The 22,097-nt window shown below is 52.3% G+C and overlaps 1 protein-coding gene across 1 annotated transcript in view; it reads right to left on the bottom strand.

Moving 5' to 3' along the window:
- Positions 1-2,104: 2,104 nt before the first annotated feature.
- The window catches only part of LOC137457355 (nuclear pore complex protein Nup98-Nup96-like), a 29,009-nt gene continuing 9,016 nt past the window's right edge, over positions 2,105-22,097 (bottom strand). The window contains exons 7-17 of the mRNA XM_068169244.1: positions 21,181-21,309; positions 20,029-20,119; positions 17,293-17,436; positions 15,972-16,096; positions 13,820-14,007; positions 12,647-12,763; positions 10,082-10,317; positions 8,025-8,138; positions 6,079-6,217; positions 4,179-4,356; positions 2,105-3,134 (exon numbers count right to left, since the gene is read on the bottom strand). Coding sequence (XP_068025345.1) covers positions 3,045-3,134; positions 4,179-4,356; positions 6,079-6,217; positions 8,025-8,138; positions 10,082-10,317; positions 12,647-12,763; positions 13,820-14,007; positions 15,972-16,096; positions 17,293-17,436; positions 20,029-20,119; positions 21,181-21,309 — 1,551 coding nt within the window. The 3' untranslated portion in view covers positions 2,105-3,044. The remainder of the gene's footprint in view (positions 3,135-4,178; positions 4,357-6,078; positions 6,218-8,024; positions 8,139-10,081; positions 10,318-12,646; positions 12,764-13,819; positions 14,008-15,971; positions 16,097-17,292; positions 17,437-20,028; positions 20,120-21,180; positions 21,310-22,097) is intronic.

Below are 22,097 nucleotides of genomic sequence, written 5' to 3' on the forward strand. Positions count from 1 at the left end.
GGATGAGCTCCCGGGTGAGGTCTGCCATGGCCATGGCTATGGCTGGGGGAGTGCTGGGGTGCAGCTCCATGTCCACAGGGCTCTGGACTCTGTTCCCCTTGTATCCAGGGACCCACTCATGCTCCACCAGCAGCTCCAGCACAGGGGTCCTGGCCAAGGGCTGGCCCCAGATCACCCACTGGACACCCTCAAGTGCCTGGGGGACCAGGAGCACCCTACATGGGTGACTATCACTGACTCCACCATCACACATAGCCCTGTGTGGGCACCACTGTCTGGTAGTGCCCTGCTCCCCAAGACATCCCAGTTCCCTGCTTATCAGTGCCACTCAGAGGTCTCATGTCACCCCCAAAACCTCCCATGAAACCTCACAGTGCCCTGAGCTATGGCCACTGGTCCCAGCAGGGCTGGCCACCTCCTGCCCCCTCTGCCACCTTTCCCAGCCAGGGCCCAGGCTCACTGCAGACCCCTGAGAGGCCACTCCAGTGGCTGGCAGCCTTGGTGAGGGTCCTGAGGGAATGGAAAACCCCCACCCTATGCCCTCTGGGTAGTGTCTGCAGGCAAGGATGACCTGGAAGGGATGCAGCAATCTGGTGCAGGGACTGAGCACTGAGTGTGGGCTGGGGCTGCTCAGGCACTGTGGAGCAAGTCCAGCAAGGTCCCAGCTGCCTGGGAGCTGGAGTGCTCAGATCAAGGCACAGATCAAGGGACAAGAGGGAGAACAAGGGCTCTCCAGCTCTGCCTGCCTGCACCAGCCTTTCACCCAAGATGGACCAGTCACAGACAAGTACTGGGGGGGGGAATTGTCATCTTTTATTGGCCTCAAAGCACCCATGGCAGAGCAGCAGCTGGCAGCATGATGTCCTGGGGCAGCTGAATGAACTCTCCAGCACCCCTGCCTTGTGTGGGGACCCATGCTGCACCTTCTGGATGCTCTGCAGGCTCAGGGCCATCCCAGGGGATCTGCTCAACGTTGGGAGTGGGGTGGAAGAGACTGGATTGGGGGATTGATTAGATAGTGTTGGGTGATAGGTTGGACTCAATGATCTCAAAGGTCTCTTCCAACCTGGTTAATTCTATTCTATTCTATTCTATTCTATTCTATTCTATTCTATTCTATTCTATTCTATTCTATTCTATTCTATTCTATCCTACTCCATTCCATTCCATTCCATTCCATTCCTCACATGGGTACAGCAGAGAGCCCTGTGCAGAGCCCTGAGTGCCCTCCTGAAGAAGGAGGGTTACTGCCACCAAGCTGGGATGTGCAGGAGGGTGGCACAGGAACCTGCAGAAGAAGGAGAGTTGTAGGCAAGGGGCTGGGTGGGCAAGATTGCAACCTTGGGTGGTTGCAATCAACAGGCAGCACCCACTCCTAAGGGAACAGCATGGACCTGTCATGGTGGAAAAGCTCACAGCAGATATCCTATCTGGAAATCAGGTGTCAGTTGCACATGAGGCTTATTATTGATGGTACATGTCCAGGGGAGGGCCATGACAATGATCAGGGGCTGGGGCACCTCTGCTGCAAGGACAGGCTGAGGGAGCTGGGGCTGTTCAGCCTGCAGAAGGCTCTAGGGAGACCTAATAATGACCTTGCAGTACCTGAAGGGGGCCTTCAAGAACGATGGAGAGAGACCAAAGGCCTGCAGTGATGGGACAAGGGACAGTGACTTCAAACTAGAGAAGAGCAGATTGAGATTGGATGTTAGGAACAAGTTCTGCATCAAGAGGGTAGTGGAACATTGGAACAGGTTGCCCAGGGGGAGAGTTGAGGTCCCATCTCTGGAGGCATTCAAGATGAGGCTCAACAGGGCCCTGGGCAACCTGATCTAGTTGGGGATGTCCCTGCTGACTGCAGAGGGGATTGGGCTGGATGACTTTTGGAGGCCCCTTCCAACCCAGACCCTTCTATGACTCTACTGCTGTGTCCAGCTACATTAACCACCATGCACAGTCCCATCACATCAGGACATCTTCTGCTGGGGAGATTCACACTCAGAGTGTACATAACCACAGCTGAGGCTGGTGGAGTACCTTGGAAACTGTATTTCCCTTGGGGTCTGGGACAGTCCAAACTCAACTGGCACTTGGGACAACTACATTGTGAAGTCCAGAAGTTTATTCATGCCACTCAAATGATCACCAACTGAACTGAATTAAAGCAAACAGCTGGAAACCACTATCACACCTATCACACCTGCTGCTGGGAGATGGCCATGGGGATGTAAACCACTATCACCCAGCCTTGGGTTACCTGCTGGTGGGAGATGGCCATGGAGATGTAAACCACTATCACCCAGCCTTGGGTTACCTGCTGGTGGGAGATGGCCATGGATATGCAAACCACTATCACCCAGCCTTGGGTTACCTGCTGGTGTGAGATGGCCATGGATATGCAAACCACTATCACCTACCCTTGGGTTACCTGCTGGTGTGAGATGGCCATGGAGATGTAAACCACTATCACCCAGCCTTGGGTTACCTGCTGGTGGGAGATGGCCATGGAGATGCAAACCACTATCACCTACCCTTGGGTTATTTGCTGGTGTGAGATGGCCATGGAGATGTAAACCACTATCACCTACCCTTGGGTTACCTGCTGGTGTGAGATGGCCATGGAGATCTAAACCACTATCACCTACCCTTGGGTTACCTGCTGGTGTGAGATGGCCATGGGTATGTAAACCACTATCACCTAGCCTTGGGTTACCTGCTGGTGGGAGATGGCCATGGGTATGATCCCCCTTTGTGGGGTGGTGACAGCCTCTCCCTGCAGGCACAGGTTAAAGGTGAAACTAAAGCCTGCTTATGTACAACACCAAGAACTGCTCAGCATGTCCTCTCCAGCTCACCCCACTGAAACTCCCCCTGCTCATCCTTCCAGCACACTGGATGTTTATTGGCACAAACCAAGGCAACCAAGAAGCCAGTTTTGGTGAACACCATCTGCCCTCCACTTGCTTTCTGCTTTCAGCACTTGCTCCTTCCAAAAATGACAGGTAGTTCATGAATGTTCACCATCAACACCTGGCACAAAGAGTCTACTCTGTCCCATCAACACCAGGATGCCTTCCTTGTGCCTGCTCTTCTTCATCTGACTCTTGCAAGCCATGCTGGGAAAAGTGTGCCACCTGTGTGATGAGAAAGGCAAACATCACCCCTTGGAAAAGACAGCTGAGGAAGCCACTTCTGAGAGCCTGAAGAGGGAGCTGGCACACCCATACACCTTACACAGCAGCTGTGACACCTGCTGCCAGTTCAGCTTTTGTACAGAGCAATGTGGTGGGTGGAAATTTGTCCTCCCTCATCCCCCCAACATTAACTTTGTCAGACCAGGCCAGCTGGAAGCAAATGAAAGCTGAGTTTACAAGCAGAACTACAGCCTACAATGGAATGCAATAAATCTGGGCAAAATCTACAGGATGTACAATGTTGACAGGTATTTACAATTAATGAACAGCACAAAACCCCCCTGGTCATGGAGCAGGGGAAGCTACTAGCTTCTCCTTCCCTGCCTGCCCAGAACCCCCCATGGACAAAAAGGAGAAAGGAGCAGAGAAAGTTGCTGTTAGACTGAACTAAAACAATGCAGCCAAGGTCAAGCAGAAGCAAGAGGGGTCTGGAGCACAGCTCTATGAGGAGAGGCTGAGGGAGCTGGGGTTGCTTAGCCTGCAGAAGAGGAGGCTCAGGGGAGACCTCATTGCTCTCTCCAACTCCCTGAAGGGAGGCTGTAGCCAGGTGGAGGTTGGTCTCTCCTCCCAGGCAAGCAGCACCAGAACAAGAGGACACAGTCTCAAGCTGTGCCAGGGGAAATTTAGGCTGGAGGTGAGGAGAAAGCTCTTCATAGAAAGAGAGATTGGCCATTGGGATGTGCTGCCCAGGGAGGTGGTGGAGTCCCCATCCCTGGAGGTGTTCAAAAAAGGCTTGGATGTGGCCCTTGGAGCCATGGTTTGGCTGTCAGGAGGTGTTGGGTGACAGCTTGGACTTGCTGATCTCTGAGGCCTTTCCCAACCTTATTGATCTGTGATTCTATGACTGCACTGCCGACGAGGGACCCGAGACAGTTTACAGCATTCAGCAAACTCTTGAATTTTGAGCTCTCAGGAGATTCAGCCAACTTCAGCCAGCTTCTGCTACCCTTGCAAGTCACTTCTCAGCTCGAGCTACACCCTCACCTTGAACACCCAGGATCCAGTCTCTGGGCGGTATTCCACGAACTGCGCGCCCTGCCGCCGGCACAGCGCCTCCAGTCTGCCCGCGTAGTTCATAGCCTCCAGCTGCTGAGGGCTTTGGATCAGACACCGAGATGTCTTATCTGTAGGCCAGACTCCATCTAAGGTAACCTCTGCTCGCCTGCTCGAGACAGACAACACAGTAAGAGATGACAAAGTTTTGAGGCACAGCTATGCCGGCCCCACAGAGGAGCTGAAAACGGAGCACCGGGGCTCAGAGCAGCTGCCGAAGCCCCGGTGAGAAACCTGCAACTCCAGGATGCTGCAAACTGGGGCATGGCTGGAAGAAGTTCTTCACAGAGTGATTTGGCCATTGGGATGTGCTGCCCAAGGAGGTGGTGGAGTCCCCATCCCTGGAGGTTTTGCAAGGGAATGGAATTAACCAGGTTGGAAAAGGCCATCGAGATCATCGAGTCCAACCTCTCACCCAACACCATCTGATCAACTAACCCATGGCTCCAAGTGCCTCACCCAGTCTCCTCTTAAACACCTCCAGGGATGGGGACTCCACCACCTCCCTGGGCAGCACATGCCAAGGGCCAATCTCACTTGCTGGGAAGAATTTCTTCCTAACATCCAGCTTAAACCGCCCCTGGCACAGCTTGGGACTGTGGCCTCTTGTTCTGATGCTGGTGGCCTGGGAGAAGAGACCAACCCCCACCTGGCTACAACCTCCCTTCAGGGAGTTGCAGAGAGCAAGAAGGTCTCCCCTGAGCCTCCTCTTCTCCAGGCTAAGCAACCCCAGCTCCCTCAGCCTCTCCTCACAGGGCTGTGCTCCAGACCCCTCCCCAGCTTTCTTGCCCCTCTGGACACCTTCCAGCAGCTCAACATCTTTCCTAGCCTGAGGAGCCCAGAACTGGACACAGGACTCAAGGTGTGGCTTAAGCAGTGCTGAGCACAGGGCACAAGGACTTCCCTGCTCCTGCTGGCCACACTCTTCCTGCTGCAGGCCAGGATGCCCTTGGCCTTCTTGGCTGCCTGGGCACACTGCTGGCTCATGTTCAGCTGCTGTCAACCAGCACCCCCAGGTCCCTCTCTGCCTGGCTGCTCTCAGCCACTCTGACCCCAGCCTGTAGCTCTGCCTGGGGTTGTTGTGGCCAATGTGTAGAACCTGGCACTTGGATGTGTTCAATCTCCTGCCCTTGGCCTCTGCCTATCTGTCCAGCTTGGCAAGGTCCCTCTGCAGAGCTCTCCAACCCTTTAACAGATCAACTCCTGCCCCCAGCTTGCTGTCATCTGCAAACTTACTGCTGATGGACTCAATCCCCTCATCCAGATCATCAATAAAGATATTGAACAGGATGGGGCCCAGCACTGAGCCCTGGGGGACACCACTGGTGCCTGGCTGCCAGCTGGCTGTGGCACCATTCACCACCACTCTCTGGGCTCAGCCTCCAGCCAGTTCCTAACCCAGCTCAGAGTGCTGCTGTCCCAGCCAGGGGCTGACATCTTGGCCAGGAGTTTGCTGTGGGGGATGGTGTCAAAGGCCTTGCTGAAGTCCGAGCAGAGTTCATCCATGGCCTGCCCCACAGCCACCAGGCAGTTCATTTTGGGTGACAATGATGGGACACCACCACAAAGAGCAGCAGAAAACTGGTCCTGTGCTTCTGCAGGACACTTTTGAGGAGAGTGGATGAGGCACTTGGTGCCATGGTTTAGTTGATCAGATGGTGCTGGGTGACGGGTTGGACTCGATGATCTCGAAGGTCTTTTCCAACCTGGTTAATTCTATTCTATTCTATTCTGAACACACAGCCCTGACATTCCATGGCAGCTGCCTGCAGACACAGGAGGTTGTCAGTCATATAGGAAAGATCCTTTCTATGGAACAGTCAAGCATTACCTGTTTAACCCTTCACCCACAGGTGGCTTTCTCCCATCGTCGGGGTAGATGATCACTTCGTTCCTGCGGATGTGCACAATCTCATCCAGGTTCAGGTTAGTCAGGTTGACCTCTCCTTCGAAGTAAATTGACCCATAACCTGCAAAACAACCCAAATTGGCCCAATCTCTCCCTGAAAAAGCTGCAGGCCTAAGAAACTCTATCATACTATCATAGCATCAGTCAGGGTTGGAAGGGACCACAAGGATCAGCTAGCTCCAACCCCCCTGCCATGGGCAGGGACACCCCACACTAGCATCAGGCTGCCCAGAGCCTCAGCCAGCCTGGGCTTAAACACGTCCAGGGCTGGGGCCTCAACCACCCCCCTGCACAACCCATTCCAGGGCTTCACCACTCTCATGGGGAAGAACTTCCTCCTCACCTCCAGCCTGAATCTCCCCACCTCCAGCTTCATTCCATTCCCCCTAGTCCTATCACTCCCTGAGATCCTGAGCAGTCCCTCCCCAGCCTTCCTGTAGCCCCCTTCAGATCCTGGAAGGCCACAATGAGGTCACCTCAGAGCCTTCTCTTCTCCAGACTGAACAGCCCCAACTCCTTCAGTCTGTCCTCACAGCAGAGCAGCTTCATCCTCGTGGCCCTTCTCTGGACACCTTCCAGCACCTCCAGCTCCCTCTTGTCATAGGGGCTCCAGAACTGGAGGCAGTACTCCAGGTGGGGTCTGACCAGAGCTGAGCAGAGGGGGAGAATCACCTCCCTTGCCCTGCTGGCCACACTTCTCCTGATGCAGCCCAGGATCTGATTGGCTTTCTGGGCTGCAAGTGCACACTGAGAGCTCCTGGAGAGCTTCTTGTCCACAAGGACTCCCAAGTCTCTCTCCTCAGGGCTGCTTTCCAGCCAGTCCCTGCCCAGTCTGTTCCTGCCATAGTCCTCCTTCCCCCACCTTACCCCCAGCATGTCTCCAGAACAAAGCTACAAAGTGACTTCTCCTTCCCAGTGTGAAAATAGTGAGGATGTGTTGTCAGCTTTGTTATAGGCAACTCTCTGGCACAGAAAGCTTTTTGATACCTAAGCTCTTTGTTCTCACTTGGCTACTCACACTACCAACACAAGTACTAATTTTACTCTCAGCTTTTGAGCATGGGAGAGAGGCTGTTTCCAAAGGCCTGTGGTGATAGGATCATAGAATCAGAGAATCAAAAAGGTTGGAAAAGACTTCAGAGGTCATCAAGTCCAACCTGTCACCCAACACCAGCTGATCAACTAAACCATGGGACCAAGTGCCTCATCCAATCCCCTCCTGAACACCTCCAGGGATGGGGACTCCACCACCTCCCTGGGCAGCACATTCCAATGGCCAATCTCTCTTCCTGGGAAGAACTTTCTCCTCACCTCCAGCCTAAACTTCCCCTGGCACAGCTTGAGACTGTGTCCTCTTGTTCTGGTGCTGCTTGCCTGGGAGAAGAGACCAACCCCCACCTGGCTACAACCTCTCTTCAGGGAGTTGGAGAGAGCAAGAAGGTCTCCCCTGAGCCTTCTCTTCTCCAGGCTAAGCAACCCCAGCTCCCTCAGCCTCTCCTCACAGGGCTGTGCTCCAGACCCCTCCCCAGCTTTCTTGCCCTTCTCTGGACACCTTCAAGTCTCTCAATGTCCTTCTGAAACTGAGGAGCCCAGAACTGGACACAGGACTCAAGGTGTGGCCTAACCAGTCCCATCCCTGCAGTGGGCAGTAGTGTCCTCCCTACTCTAGTCATGAGGTCTGTGGTGACAGGTTGGACTTGATGATCTTTGATGTCTCTTCCAACCTTAGTGATACTGAATGAGCATACTGAAATCCCTTTGATGAGAGTTGCTCACTGTGCTGAGGGCAGGGAACTCAAGGTTTAGGTTCCAAGGCTTTGGAATCCCTGCCTCAGCTTGCAGCACCTGCCAGAGCTGTTGGTGCTGACCTCTGCGGCCTATGGTGAAGTTGGTCACCACACATTCACTGCTGTCATTGGTCAGTCCAGCAAGGTCCTCCAGGGAGGGGATGGTGTAATAGCCATTTCTTGTTAAAGTAATCCCTGCAACAGAAAAGTCAGTGAGAGCTGGGCTGCACAGCAAGTTCCCAGCTGAAGCACTTCAGCAGAAGTTTCACTGCGTCTCTCTGGCGAGCCTGGACAACTGAAGGTCCCAACTGAACCAAGAATCAGCGCAAGAAAACCAGGGGGGATCAAACTGCCCTAACTCCACAGCCTTCACAGAAGCCTTAAGGCAACTGTTAGGCCAGGTTCCTCAACCCCAGAGGCCAGAAGCAGGGCTGTGGGGGAAAAGAGAAATGCAAACACATACAGCCCCCCTTGAGAGAAGCACTCAGGCTGCTGCAATGATTTGGGGGCTCAGGCACCTGCAGCACCTTTGAGATTCCACAGCCCCCAACACCTTTTGCTCTACTGTGGTTTTTTAATGATCTCCAGGGGTTTTTTTGCATCTGCAACTCCTGGCCAACTGGGGCTTCTGGAGATGGTTGTTTTGAGTATGTCACCTGCTGGTTTCATTAGAGGTCACCTGTAAGGAGCTTTTCATCTTCTCCAGATCACCCTTGAGCTGGAAAAAAACTCCTCCTGTACATCCCCCACCTCTTCAACAGCTACAAAGGCTTAGTTAAGGGAAAGGTACTCAAGACCTCTCCCCTCCTCCTTTCAGTTTCACTAAAGCCTCAGACTGGAATTGAGAGAACTAAAAACACAGAGACATGGGTCCAGAGAGACACAGCCACCTTCTGCAGTCTGCTCCTTTCCTGGCTAACCCCATGATGCAGTTAGCAGGGTGAGAACCACCAACCATTAGATTTCTGAATCTAAGATCTTGCTCCTGAGCAACAGCCTACTCTCTCTGCTACTGCAGAACAGGTTGGATCCTCCTTCTCCCTCTCCTGCATCAGAACAGGTTGGATCCTCCTTCCCCCTCTCCTGCATCAGAACAGGTTGGATCCTCCTTCCCCCTCTCCTGCATCAGAACAGGTTTGATCCTCCTTCCCCCTCTCCTGCATCTCAACAGGTTGGATCCTCCTTCCCCCTCTCCTGCATCAGAACAGGTTGGATCCTCCTTCCCCCTCTCCTGCATCAGAACAGGTCGGATCCTCCTTCTCCCTCTCCTGCATCAGAACAGGTTGGATCCTCCTTCTCCCTCTCCTGCATCAGAACAGGTTTGATCCTCCTTCCCCCTCTCCTGCATCTCAACAGGTTGGATCCTCCTTCCCCCTCTCCTGCATCTCAACAGGTTGGATCCTCCTTCCCCCTCTCCTGCATCAGAACAGGTTGGATCCTCCTTCCCCCTCTCCTGCATCTCAACAGGTTGGATCCTCCTTCCCCCTCTCCTGCATCAGAACAGGTCGGATCCTCCTTCTCCCTCTCCTGCATCAGAACAGGTTGGATCCTCCTTCTCCCTCTCCTGCATCAGAACAGGTTGGATCCTCCTTCTCCCTCTCCTGCATCAGAACAGGTTGGATCCTCCTTCTCCCTCTCATCAGAACAGGTTGGATCCTCCTTCCCCCTCTCCTGCATCAGAACAGGTTGGATCCTCCTTCCCCCTCTCCTGCATCAGAACAGGTTGGATCCTCCTTCCCCCTCTCCTGCATCAGAACAGGTTGGATCCTCCTTCCCCCTCTCCTGCATCAGAACAGGTTGGATCCTCCTGCCCCCTCTCCTGCATCAGAACAGGTTGGATCCTCCTTCCCCCTCTCCTGCATCAGAACAGGTTGGATCCTCCTTCCCCCTCTCCTGCATCTCACCACATCAATCTGCTAGAAAATGGAGGGGTGAAATGCAATCACAAATTGACTCAGCAGAAAAATAGGTTGTGCTTAGCTAAGAGTCTGAACAGCAGCTTTTGTATCCTGAAGAAAAGAGGAGGGAAAGCAAAAAGGGGAAAGCCTGGGGGTCTAAACCAGCAAATGAGAACTCTAATGAAGCATGCACAAAGTGCTGTCAGGAATGAGACAGCCACTGTCCCCTCCCAGTCTAACCTGCAGGATGGTGATGGTGCCCAGGCTCAGGCTGCTCTTTGCACTCCTCCTGAAGGGGGGCATCAGGAAATGAGGCCTCTTCACTGCAGCCTTCCAGCCCTGTACTCAGAGACACAAGGCTATCCTGCACTGTGCTCTCTGGGGTCTGTGGGGTGGGCTTGACAATGGGGTTAGTGTAAAGCTGAATCACTTGGTGGTGATCTTCCTCCTCTTCCTCCTCCTGCTCATTGTCTTGTCTGTGGTTTTCAGGAGGAAAGGACAAAAGGACTATGAAGAAATGAAGACAGTTGAATGACTGAGTTCTAAAAGGGGCTCAGGTCAACACTCCATTTCTGCTCTTCACAGACCAAGCAAACAGGCCCATCACACAATCTGCACTCAGCAGACTGAGGGAAGCTGCTGGGCCCCTCCACTCTGCCCTTGTTAGCCCCCTTCTGCCACTCTGCATCAAAGCTGAGGCTTCCACCACAAGAAAGCAAAATAGGGTAAGACCAGGAGAGGAGTACCACAATGGGTGAGGGGCTAGAGATTGTGTTTTATGAGGAGGGCTTGAGAGATAGGTGTTGCTCACTCTGGGGAAAAAGCTTGCAGTGAGGTGTAATAGTAGCCTTCCAACACCCAAGACAAAAGTCTGACTCTCCACAGATATGCATAGCAGGAGGATGAGAGAGGAGACCTTCTTGCTGTCTACAACTCCCTGAAGGGAGGTTGTAGCCAGGAAGGGGTTGGTCTCTTCTCCCAGGCAACCAGCACCAGAACAGGAGGACACAGTCTCAAGCTGTGCCAGGGGAGGGTCAGGCTGGAGGTGAGGAGAAAGTTCTTCATAGAAAGAGAGATTGGCCATTGGGATGCACTGCCCAGGGAGGTGGTGGAGTCCCCATCCCTGGAGGTGTTTAGGAAGAGCCTGGATGAGGCACTTGGTGCCATGGTTGAGTTGATCAGATGGTGTTGGGTGATAGGTTGGACTGGATGATCTCTGAGGTCTTTTCCAACCTGGTTAATTCTATTCTATTCTATTCTATTCTATTCTATTCTATTCTATTCTATTCTATTCTATTCTATTCTATTCTATCCTATCCTATCCTATCCTATCCCATCCCACCCTCTCCCCTCCCCTTCTCAATAACAGCCACATTAAAACAGGGAAATCAATGAGGACAGTCAAGCACTGGAACAGGGGTCCAGAGGGGCTGCAGAATCTCCCTCCATGGAGTTCTGATAGACCCAACTGGACAAAGCCTCCAACAACCAAGTCTGAGTCCAGTGTTGAGCCTGCCTGAGGCACAGAGACCTCTCATGGTATTGCAGGAACATGATCAAATCAAACCTGAGAACGTTGTTGCCACATGCACTCCAAAACACCACCTCCAGGGAGCTGCCTGCTGGACCTGGTTGCAGGTAGCACAGCTAACAAATGTCTCTTCCCCATGGTCAAGGCCCTAGGCCTGGACCAAGGGGTCCCAATGTTCTCCACTCCCATAAATCCATTCCTCCTCCTAGGAGCTTTATGTAACACCAAAATGTTGAGCTGGGCAGAAGGTTTTCTCTGATTACCAGGAAAAATAAAAATAGGAGGGGGGGGGGGCAAAAAAAGAAGTTCATCTGAAATACAGCAGCAGGGTTTCAGAGGAAGTGGTTTCTCAGGCTGCTGGGGGAAAGAGAAGGCTTCAGAGATTCCACACTTGAACATGCAGAAACATGCCAACATGAACCATTTGGATCAGTGCAGCTTCCTTGAAGGTCCCTTGTCACTGAGGAGGACTGAGCAGAAGGAGAGGCTCCTCTCACCACAGGGTCAGCTTTGTCACCTCCATCAAGAAATGGCCTAGTTTCTTTCTACAGGGAATGAAGAGATTCACATCCAGAAAAGAAGTTGTTCCTCTTTGAACTCCTCATTTGGGATGGAGTGACTCAGTAGCTGACCACATATGAGCTCACAATAGGTCAAGAGACTTCCAATGAACAAAGAATCAGCATTGTTATGGTTGGAAGGGACCTCAAGGCTCAGCCAGTTCCAACCCCCTGCCATGGCCAGGGACACCTCACACCGCAGCAGCTTGCTCACAGCCACCTCCAGCCTGGCTGCAAACACCTCCAGGCAGGAGGCTTCCACCACCTCCCTGGGCAACCTGTGCCAGGCTCTCACCACCCTCATGGGCAACAACTTCTTCCTCACATCCAATCTCACTCTCCCCATTTCTAGTTTTGCTCCATTCCCCCCAGCCCTATCACTCCCTGACACCCTCAAAAGTCCCTCCCCAGCTTTCTTGGAGCCCCCTGCAGATCCTGGAAGGCCACAATGAGGTCTCCTGGGAGCCTTCTCTTCTCCAGACTGCACAACCCCAACTCCCTCAGTCTGTCCTCACAGCAGAGCAGCTCCAGCCCTCTGCTCCTCCTCGTGGCCCTTCTCTGGCCACCTCCAGATCCTTCCTGGCACAGAGGCTCCAGAACTCTAAGATGAGACCTCTGAAAACAAGTGGTTATTCTATGAATGTCATTTTAGAGACAGACACAACTAATCTGCACTCCTCCTAAGTATAAACACCTGGAGGATGATCACCATACCCATCTCTTTTCTCTGGACACTCCAAAGGAGAAGCCACATCTTCCTTCTCATGGTTCCCAGGTGAGAACAGCCTGATGCTCTTGAGATTCTTCAAAACCAGCCTTTTGATGCTCTTCCTAAACAAAGCAGCGAAGAGAAATTTGGATGGATGTATTCACTGCAGAAATATGCATTGCATGCTCCAGGGACCAGGAATCAGCTGTAGAGCACCTGCTCCCACACTCAGGACATAAGAAGTCCTCTGGAAGCAGCCTCTGAGATGCTCCTTTTGATATTCCATTCAAGGCTTTTGGAATTTCCATTCAGTGATTAAGCATGAAAAGTCATGGGTTGTGCAGGGAAGTGGTTGAGGCCCCAGCCCTGGAGGTGTTTAAGCCCAGGCTGGATGAGGCTCTGGCCAGGCTGATCTAGTGTGGGGTGTCCCTGCCCATGGCAGGGGGGTTGGAACGAGATGATCCTTGTCGTCCCTTCCAATCCTGAATGATACTGTGATAGCTTCAAAACTCATGTGCAGCAGAACACAATCTGGGCTGGTTTACACAGCAGTGCTTTGCCAGCCAGAAGCACAGACTATCTGGCCCACAGCTGCAGGTTCTTCTTTACTACAGGGTCAGCTCAGGAGCAGGGAGGTGGTGAAGTCACACCATCCCTGGAGGTGTTTAGGAAGAGTCTGGATGAGGCACTTGATGCCATGGTCTCGTTGATCAGATGGTGTTGGGTGAGAGGTTGGCCTTGATCACCCAGCATCATCTAATTAATGAAACCATGGCAACAAGCACCCCATCCAGGCTCTTCCTAAACACTTCCAGTGATGGTGATTCCACCACCTCCCTGGGCAGCACATCCCAATGGCCAATTACTCTTTCTGGGAAGAACTTTCTCCTCACCTCCAGCCTAAACCTCCCCTGGCACAGCTTGAGACTGTGTCCTCTTGTTCTGCTGCTGCTTGCCTGGGAGAAGAAGCCAACCCCCACCTGGCTACAACCTCCCTTCAGGTAGCGGTAGACAACAATAAAGTCTCCCCTGAGCCTCCTCTTCTCCATGCTAAGCAACCCCAGCTCCCTCAGCCTCTCCTCACAGGGCTTGTGCTCCAAACCAGCTTTGCTGCTCTCTGAGGTCTTTTCCAACCTTATTGATTCTGTGATTTCAACATGCACAAAAGCAAAACTAACCTTGGCATGAACGCACCACCGTGTAGGACTGGCTCATCATCCTCTTCAAGACCACCACATAAAGATTTAGCATAGCCAGCTGACTGCAAAACATTTGGCCTCACCCTGGGCTCTGGTCGTGGACTCAGCTTGTAGGGGCTGTGTGTCTTTAGGGCCTTCTGAGCTGCTGGGTTGGTTGCTGCCAGCCTCTGAAAGAAGAAAGATGTGGAATGGGAGTTTTCACATCACTTCCTGCAAGGGTTTGTGGGTGATGAGATGCCTGCTTTGTCAAGCTATCCACTTCAGGACCTTTTAAATGCAAAGCAGAATAATAAGTAAGGAGGGGAGCAAGAAACCCAAGCAGAGACACAGAACTGGTTGACAACAGAAACGATGCCAAAGACCAAAAGGCTCCAGTCACTAGGAACCTACAGAGGTAACTCCAGAGAGGGCCAGCCCAAACCTCCTCTGCAGGCTGAGTGAGTCTGGGGACAGCTGGAGTCAGACCAGGGCACTGTGTACCTTGGGCCAGCAGTGCCAGCAGCTGGAGGAAGGGAAAGCCTCAGTGCTCTGCTCCAGCCTCTGGCTGGGACTGGTGTGTCCCAGCTGTAGCTACCAGGGTGACTACAGGAGGTGAAGGTCTCACTGGAACAGGACCATGTTGGGGATTGTTTTGAGCAAGAGGGGACATGGGTCCCAGGAACACCTGTGCAATTCAGGCCTTGAAGAATTCTCTGTTGATAATATAGCAATGGTAGGAGATGTGGGGAAGTGCTGATTGCTTGGCATGCTGAAGTCCAGCTGCCCCTGAGAAGGGAAGCAAGCAAGATAAGGAGGAGGCAAGATCTGGGAGAAAGAGCAATTAGACTGAGTAGAAAAATTCCACAGAGCTGTGAAAACAGTGATGCAACCTTTTAGAGAGAAACCAATAGTATGTGTTAAATTAGAATAGAATTAACTATGCATAAGACAAGACTATAAATAATGAAGTGTGGAACAACAAAGTTGGATGATTACTATCACTCATATTGAGTGCTGCTGTCCCTGTCTCTGTTCTCACAGGCCTTTGTCCCTAGGTGACAGCTGCTTAGCAGTGGGGGACAGGCAGGGCACCTGCATTGTCTCCACACCTCATGCAGCAGGGGTGCTCATGTCATTTGCTGGCAAGCTTCAGGCTGGACTAGCCTGCAGGTAGGAGGCTCTGTGTGCTGGCAGAGGACTCATGCTGGTATCAAGGGATCCATGAGCACATGGTGCCCAGGCAATGAGTGTGTGAGTGCCTGATGCTTTTTGCAGCAAGGATCTAGCTGGACCAGCCTGCTCTGTGGGGGCCTCACCATCTGGGCAGGGCTATTGGATGGACAGAGGGGTCATGCTAATGCTCAAGGGAGCCACAGATGTGCAAGTGAGTCTAGAGAGTGACTGTGTGTGCTTTCAGTGGGGAACTTCAACCCTTATTAGCCACAGAGGAGGAAGGGAATGTGGCTGTATAGGCCAGGATCTAACAGTCCCAGCAGGGATCCCCATGGTGCTGCTGGAGGCACTGCCTTGCCTGTGCTTGCACAGCTGGCTGCATCAGCACACCCTGAGTCTGGGGTACAAGCTTACCTTCACCACTGATAGCATATGGAAAAGCAACAGCTACCTCCATCAGCCTGGGAAGCAGACCCCCTGGGTCTCTGTGGCACACTGTGATGGGCTCCAGAGGCTGGACAGGAGTAATCTCTAGTCCTCAGAATTTGTCCAAGAGGCAGCAGCCACTTAGAACATGCCTTAGCTCTTGAGAAGTCTGAAAAGTGCTTGTTCTGTTGTCTTTCAAAACAAACCAACAGGCTATGGTTTGCCAGAGACTGACCTAAGAGATGTCACAAGCAAAGCTTAAGTCAAGCACCACAGATATTCCAAGCACAGACATTTACCCATCTTTATTCCCAACCAGCAGCAGTAAGCTGAGCAAGGACTCCAAAGCCAATGCCCTGATGTAGACAAAAGCCACAGCAGAGGCAGCTTGTGCCCTGAAGAGCATAAAAAGCCTCTACACCAGTAGGAGTCTACAGATGGCAACTGACTTTGCTGCTCACTGCACGCTTCAGTGAAGGCTGGGAACATAACATTAAGTTGAAGTCATATCAAATCTTACCCAGAAAGGGAGTTCCTGCTCACATGTCCTCACCTCTTCCTCTTTCGTTGGGCCTGGCAGGGGGTTTCGGAAGAGCGGCGAGTCTCCGAAGGGAGAGTGCATCAGGCTGAAGAGATACTGCTGAAGGAGGGCTTGCTGGGCAGCTGAGGCATTTGGGTCTGACAGGGACAGAAACAGAACACCATTCTTGAAACATCTCAACAGGGTTACTCATGCAACCAAGGTAGGTAGGAAAGACATCCTCCCCACCAGAGGATCTCCTCAGCGCAATCCAGAGCTCTAGAGAAACTTCATCCAGCCAGTGGCCAGGCATCAGTGGTGTGCCCCAGGGATCAGTGCTGGGCCCCAGCCTCTTCAATATCTTTACTGATGATCTGGAGGTGGGGATTGAGTGAATCAGCAGTAAATTTGCAGATGACAGCGAGCTGGGGGCAGGAGTTGATCTGCTGGAGGGTGGAGAGGCTCTGCAGAGGGACCTCGACAGGCTGGACAGATGGGCAGAGTCCAAGGGCAGGAGATTGAACACATCCAAGTGCCAGGGGCTGCACATTGGCCACAACACCCCCATGCAGAGCTACAGGCTGGGGGCAGAGTGGCTGAGAGCAGCCAGGCAGAGAGGAACCTGGGGGTGCTGGTTGATGGTAGGCTGAACATGAGCCTGCAGTGTGCCCAGGGGGCCAAGAAGGCCAAGGGCATCCTGGCCTGCATCAGGAAGAGTGTGGCCAGCAGGAGCAGGGAAGTCCTTGTGCCCTGTGCTCAGCACTGGTCAGGCCACACCTTGAGTCCGGTGTCCAGTTCTGGGCTCCTCAGGTTAGGAAAGATGTTGACTTGCTGGAAGGTGTCCAGAGAAGGGCAATAAAGTTGGTGAGGGGTTTGGAGCACAGCCCTGTGAGGAGAGGCTGAGGGAGCTGGGGCTGCTTAGCCTGGAGAAGAGGAGGCTCAGGGGAGACCTTCTTGCTCTCTGCAACTCCCTGAAGGGAGGTTGGAGCCAGGTGAGGGTTGGTCTCTGCTCCCAGGCAAGCAGCACCAGAAGAAGAGGACACAGTCTCAAGCTGTGCCAGGGGAGGTTTAGACTGGAGGTTAGGAAGAAATTCTACACAGAGAGAGTGATTGCCCATTGGAATGGGCTGCCCAGGGAGGTGTGGAGTCACCATCCCTGGAGGTGTTCAAGAGGGGACTGGGTGTGGCACTTGAAATTATTGGAGGTGTTCAGGAAGAGACTTGATAGGGTGCTTGGTTGCATGGTTTAGTTGATTAGGTGGTGCTGGATGATAGGTTGGACTTGATGATCTTGAAGGTCTCTTCCAACCTGGTCTGGTCTGGTCTATTCTATTCTATTCTAATGCACACTTACCTACAGCAGGCTGAGGGGCTCCAAAGCCCAGAGGAGCTATTGCTGTGCTGGATCCTGGTGTTCCAAAGCCTCCTGTTCCTTGGGTTACCCCAAGAGTAGTCTGGGTGCTTCCAAACAAAGACTTCTGTCCTGCCCCAGGAGCTGCTGCAGGAGAGATGACTGGCAGTGACTACATTTCTGTGACAAACTTACAACCCAATTTATCCCACAACAAAAGATTTATGAATGCTGCAGACACCTGAGATTCACAGGATCAGATGAGAGGCTTCAAACACAGAGGACACCATTGGTTTTCTGAGGCATCAGCCAGCACTGTAAGCAATGCTGCCTACAGCTTCTGAAAGGTTACTCAGCACTCTGCTGGGTTCTGATTTGAGACTGACATTCAGGGCTTCAAGCTAAAATGCGGGACCTTGCCAGGCTGGACAGATGGGCAGAGGCCAACAGGATGGCATTCAACAAGTCCAAGTGCCAGGGGCTGCACTTTGGCCACAACAACCCCAGGCAGTGCTACAGGCTGGGGGCAGAGTGGCTGAGAGCAGCCAGGCAGAGAGGGAGCTGGGAGTGCTGGTTGACAGTAGGCTGAACATGAGCCAGCAGTGTGCCCAGGTGGCCAAGAAGGCCAATGGCATCCTGGCCTGCATCAGGAAGAGTGTGGCCAGCAGGAGCAGGGAAGTCCTTGTGCCCTGTGCTCAGCACTGCTTAAGCCACACCTTGAGTCCTGTGTCCAGCTCTGGGCTCCTCAGTTTAAGAAGGACATTGAGAGACTTGAAGGTGTCCAGAGAAGGGCAACAAGGCTGGGGAGGGGTCTGGAGCACAGCCCTGTGAAGAGAGGCTGAGGGAGCTGGGGTTGCTTAGCCTGCAGAAGAGGAGGCTCGGGGAGACCTTCTTGCTCTCTCCAACTCCCTGAAGGGAGGCTGTAGCTAGGTGGGGGTTGGTCTCTTCTCCCATGCAAGCAGCAGCAGAAGAAGAAGATACAGTCTCAAGCTGTGCCAGGGGAGGTTTAGGCTGGAGGTGAGGAGAAAGTTCTTCCCAGAGAGAGTTGTTAGCCATTGGGATGTGCTGCTCAGGGAGGTGGTGGAGTCCCCATCCCTGGAGATACTCAAGAGGGGACTGGATGTGGCACTTGGTGTCATGGTTTAGTCATGAGGTCTGTGGTGCCAGGTTGGACTTGATGAGCTTTGAGGTCTTTTCCAACCTTGGTGATTCTGTGATCTACAGCTTTTACTGCAATAGAGCTAGCAAATTATATCAAGGCTGTATTATAACCCTGAGGTCTCTGCCTAGGCTGATGGGAATGAATCTAGCAAACTCTTTACCTGCTCTAAACCCTGATCCAAGACTTATTTCCAAACCAACTATTTCCAGCACCAAAACCTTCAGGAGCAGATCCAGCAGCTGAGATTCATCTGAGATGCCATTTAAGAAATGGATTTCACTAAACAAGTATCACTGGCTTCACTCAGGGCCACAGCTCAAAGACCTATCTCTGGCTGGAGCTAAGTACAACCCAAGTCTAGCATCAGACAGATTAGTTCTGAAACTGAAGACTGGGAAACCATCCTATGGTTGGTTAGAATGCACAGACAGAATTCAGCTAGAGAACTCCAGTCAGGGACCAGCATCACAGGTTGGAAGAGACCTCAAAGGTCATCAAGTCTAACCTGTGATCAGGAGCACCTCAGAACCAAGCTCCATGTAGCCTATCACCTGTCCCACTGCAAAAAGGACAGGCAGCATGCCCTGCAGTCAGCAGTGCTCTCCACCACACAGCAGCAACACAGCAAGGTGGCAGTGAAGAGCTTCAGAGAAAACAGGAGACCAAGAGACTTGGAAGCAGCATTCAGCAGTCCTGTGGTAAATTTGCCCAGGGTTGGTCACCACAAGGAAGCTGTCCTTTGCTGCCCTGGCAGTCTGAGAGCATGACAGCTGCTCCCCTTTTCCTGGTCTGGCAGGCTGCTGTGGCAGATCAATTGCATTTTATACTTGACTCCTGACATTAAAAGATGTCTTGTCTTTCCTACAGACAGATGGCAGGATCTACAACCACTTTGCTCACTTGATGGAATATAGTTTTACTGCTCTCAGAGGGAAGGAAAAGAACCAAACCAGATTTCAGTTGCCATGAAGGCTGACTCTCATTCACTTGAACTATTGCTGCACATTCCTCCTGCTCAGTCACACACATTCCACAATACTTCTCCAACAGCACTGTCAGAGGCCAACATTAACACAAGACCCAGGACTTTGAAAGACAACAATATCTACCAGCTAAACTGAAACTGTTTCATTCTACTTCAGTGGAAGATCTCCTTATGCCTGCCCTCCAGCTACAGACATCACTGGCTTGACCCTGTGTCCTTCAGCACTCCTTTGCAACCACAGCACATTTAGAGCCTCTTAACAAATCTCTGTGCTCTCCCAATTCTTTGGTTTCAGCAGTTTCCAATCACAGCTTCCACCTTCTCTCAGGTGCTCACTGTGAGTGATGCTTCACTGCCTACCTCTTCAGTCAGGGAGTACCAGCAAGAGAGCAGCAGCCAAGAGGTTTTCCCACTGCAAGGTGCAGCTGAAGCATGGCTCACCTGAGAATCATCATCACTTAGAACATGATATGTGGCAGCCAGAGGTGTGGTAATATGCAGCACAGTTTGTGTGATGAAGTCCCACTTTTTGCCTATGTACCACTATTGGAAGTGTTTGTACTGGCTCCTAAAGTCAGGGATGATTTGTTACCAAGGACCTTGCTGCTGCTAGTGGTGGTACCAAATGAGGGAGCACTCGTGGTGGTGGTTCCAAATCCAGCAGGCTTGTTCACAAAGAGGGTCTGAAAGGGAGAAAAGATGAATCTGCAAACCTGATAGACTGATGCTAAAAGAATTCACAGCCCTGGACTTCAGCAGGGCCAACTTGGGCCTTTTCAAGCAGCTGCTAGGGGAAATCCCATGGGACAGGGAACTAGAAAGTAAAGGGGCCCAAGACAGTTGGTTAGCATTCAAGGACCACTTCTCCCAAGTCAAGAGCAGAGCATCCCAACAGGTAGGAACTCAAGAAAGGGACTCAGGAATCCCACATGGTTAAAGAGGGAACTGCTGAGCAAACTCAAGTGGAAGAAGAGAGTCCACAGGAGGGGTTGGCCACTCTGACTATTGTCAGAGGCAACTAGGAAAGCTGAGGCCTCCTTGGAATTAAACCTTGCAAACCTTCTGCTGCAAGGAGAGCAGAAAGGGCTTCTTCAAATACCTTGCAGGCAACACCACCACTAGAGGCAATGCAGGCCCACTGCTGAACGAGGTGGGTGCCCTGGTGACAGAGGATAAAAAAGAAAGCAGAGCTCTGTGACAACCAAAATGACTGAATATCAAGAGCTAAGTCTTTTTGGTTAAGCCACCACCACAATTCAGGCTAGGAGATCCCTAGCAATACACCAGCAGTGAGAGAGATGTTCTCTCTCTCCTGTGCTGTTTTACCACTCAGGACACTACCTGTTAAAAAAATCATTCCTGCAACACCACTTCTAGCACACATGCTTGGACTGTGCCCTTCAGGTTACACAAAACCACAACATTTTTGCATGAGGAGAAAGTGATACTGATACTGATACTGATACTGAAAGTTCCTTCACTGAGAGAGTTGTTAGGCCATTGGAATGTGCTGCCCAGGGAGGTGGTAGAGTCCCCAGCCCTGGAGGTGTTTGTTCAAGAGGGGATTGGATGTGGCACTTGGTGCCACGGTTGGGTCATGAGGTCTGTGGTGACAGGTTGGACTTGGTGATCTTTGAGGTCTCTTCCAACCTTGGTGGTTCTGTGATTCTTAAGGTCACCTTCATGGAGGTCAGACTGCACCTACAGGACTTGCAGCTGCTTCACTGTTGAGGTACAGACATACCGAAGTGCCAGCACCAAAGCTCTGTCCCAAGAGACGACTTCCAGCTCCAAATCCAGTGGCAGCACTTGTACTGCTAGGTGCTCCAAAGGGGCCTCCAGGCTGTGCAGCCTGGCTGGCCCCAAAGAGACCCTGCAAACAAGAGCCAGGTTAAGACAAATCTGCAGTGCTCTCCCAAGTCTAGGGCTGATGGAAATAGAACTACCACACAAAGTCCATTAATAAAATGGAGCCACAACATTATCCCTTTTGCTGGGGGACAAAGGTGCTACAGGCTGGGGACAGAGTGGTTGGAGAGCAGCCAGGCAGAAAGGGACTAGGGGGTAGTGGTTGACAACTGGCTGAACATGAGCCAGCAGTGTGCCCAGGTGGCCAAGAAGGCCAAGGGCATCCTGGCCTGCATCAGGAACAGGGAGCAGGGAGGTCATTCTACCCTGTGCTCAGCCAAACCTTGAGACCTGTGTCCAGTTCTGGGCTCCTCAATTTAAGAAGGACATTGAGACTCTTGAAGGTGTCCAGAGAAGGGCAATGAAGCTGGGGAGGGGTCTGGAGCACAGCCCTGTGAGGAGAGGCTGAGGGAGCTGGGGTTGCTTAGCCTGGAGAAGAGGAGGCTCAGGGGAGACCTTATGGCTCTCTCCAACTCCCTGAAGGGAGATTGTAGCCAGGTGGGGGTTGGTCTCTTCTCCCAGGCAAACAGCACCAGAACAAGAGGACACAGTCTCAAGCTGTGCCAGGGGAGGTTTAGGCTGGAGGTGAGGAGAAAGTTCTTCCCAGAGAGAGTTGTTAGCCATTGCGATGTGCTGCCCAGGGAGGTGGTGGAATCCCCATCCCTGGAGGCGTTCAAGAGGGGATTGGATGTGAGAGCAGACTGCTTCAAGAAGGGAATGGGAAAAGCTGCATTGCTGTCCAGTTACCATGAA

The sequence above is a fragment of the Melanerpes formicivorus genome, unplaced genomic scaffold, assembly GCF_026170545.1.
Source record: "Melanerpes formicivorus ecotype bairdi unplaced genomic scaffold, bMelFor1.0.p_v2 SCAF_173, whole genome shotgun sequence".
NCBI classification, from domain to species: domain Eukaryota; kingdom Metazoa; phylum Chordata; class Aves; order Piciformes; family Picidae; genus Melanerpes; species Melanerpes formicivorus.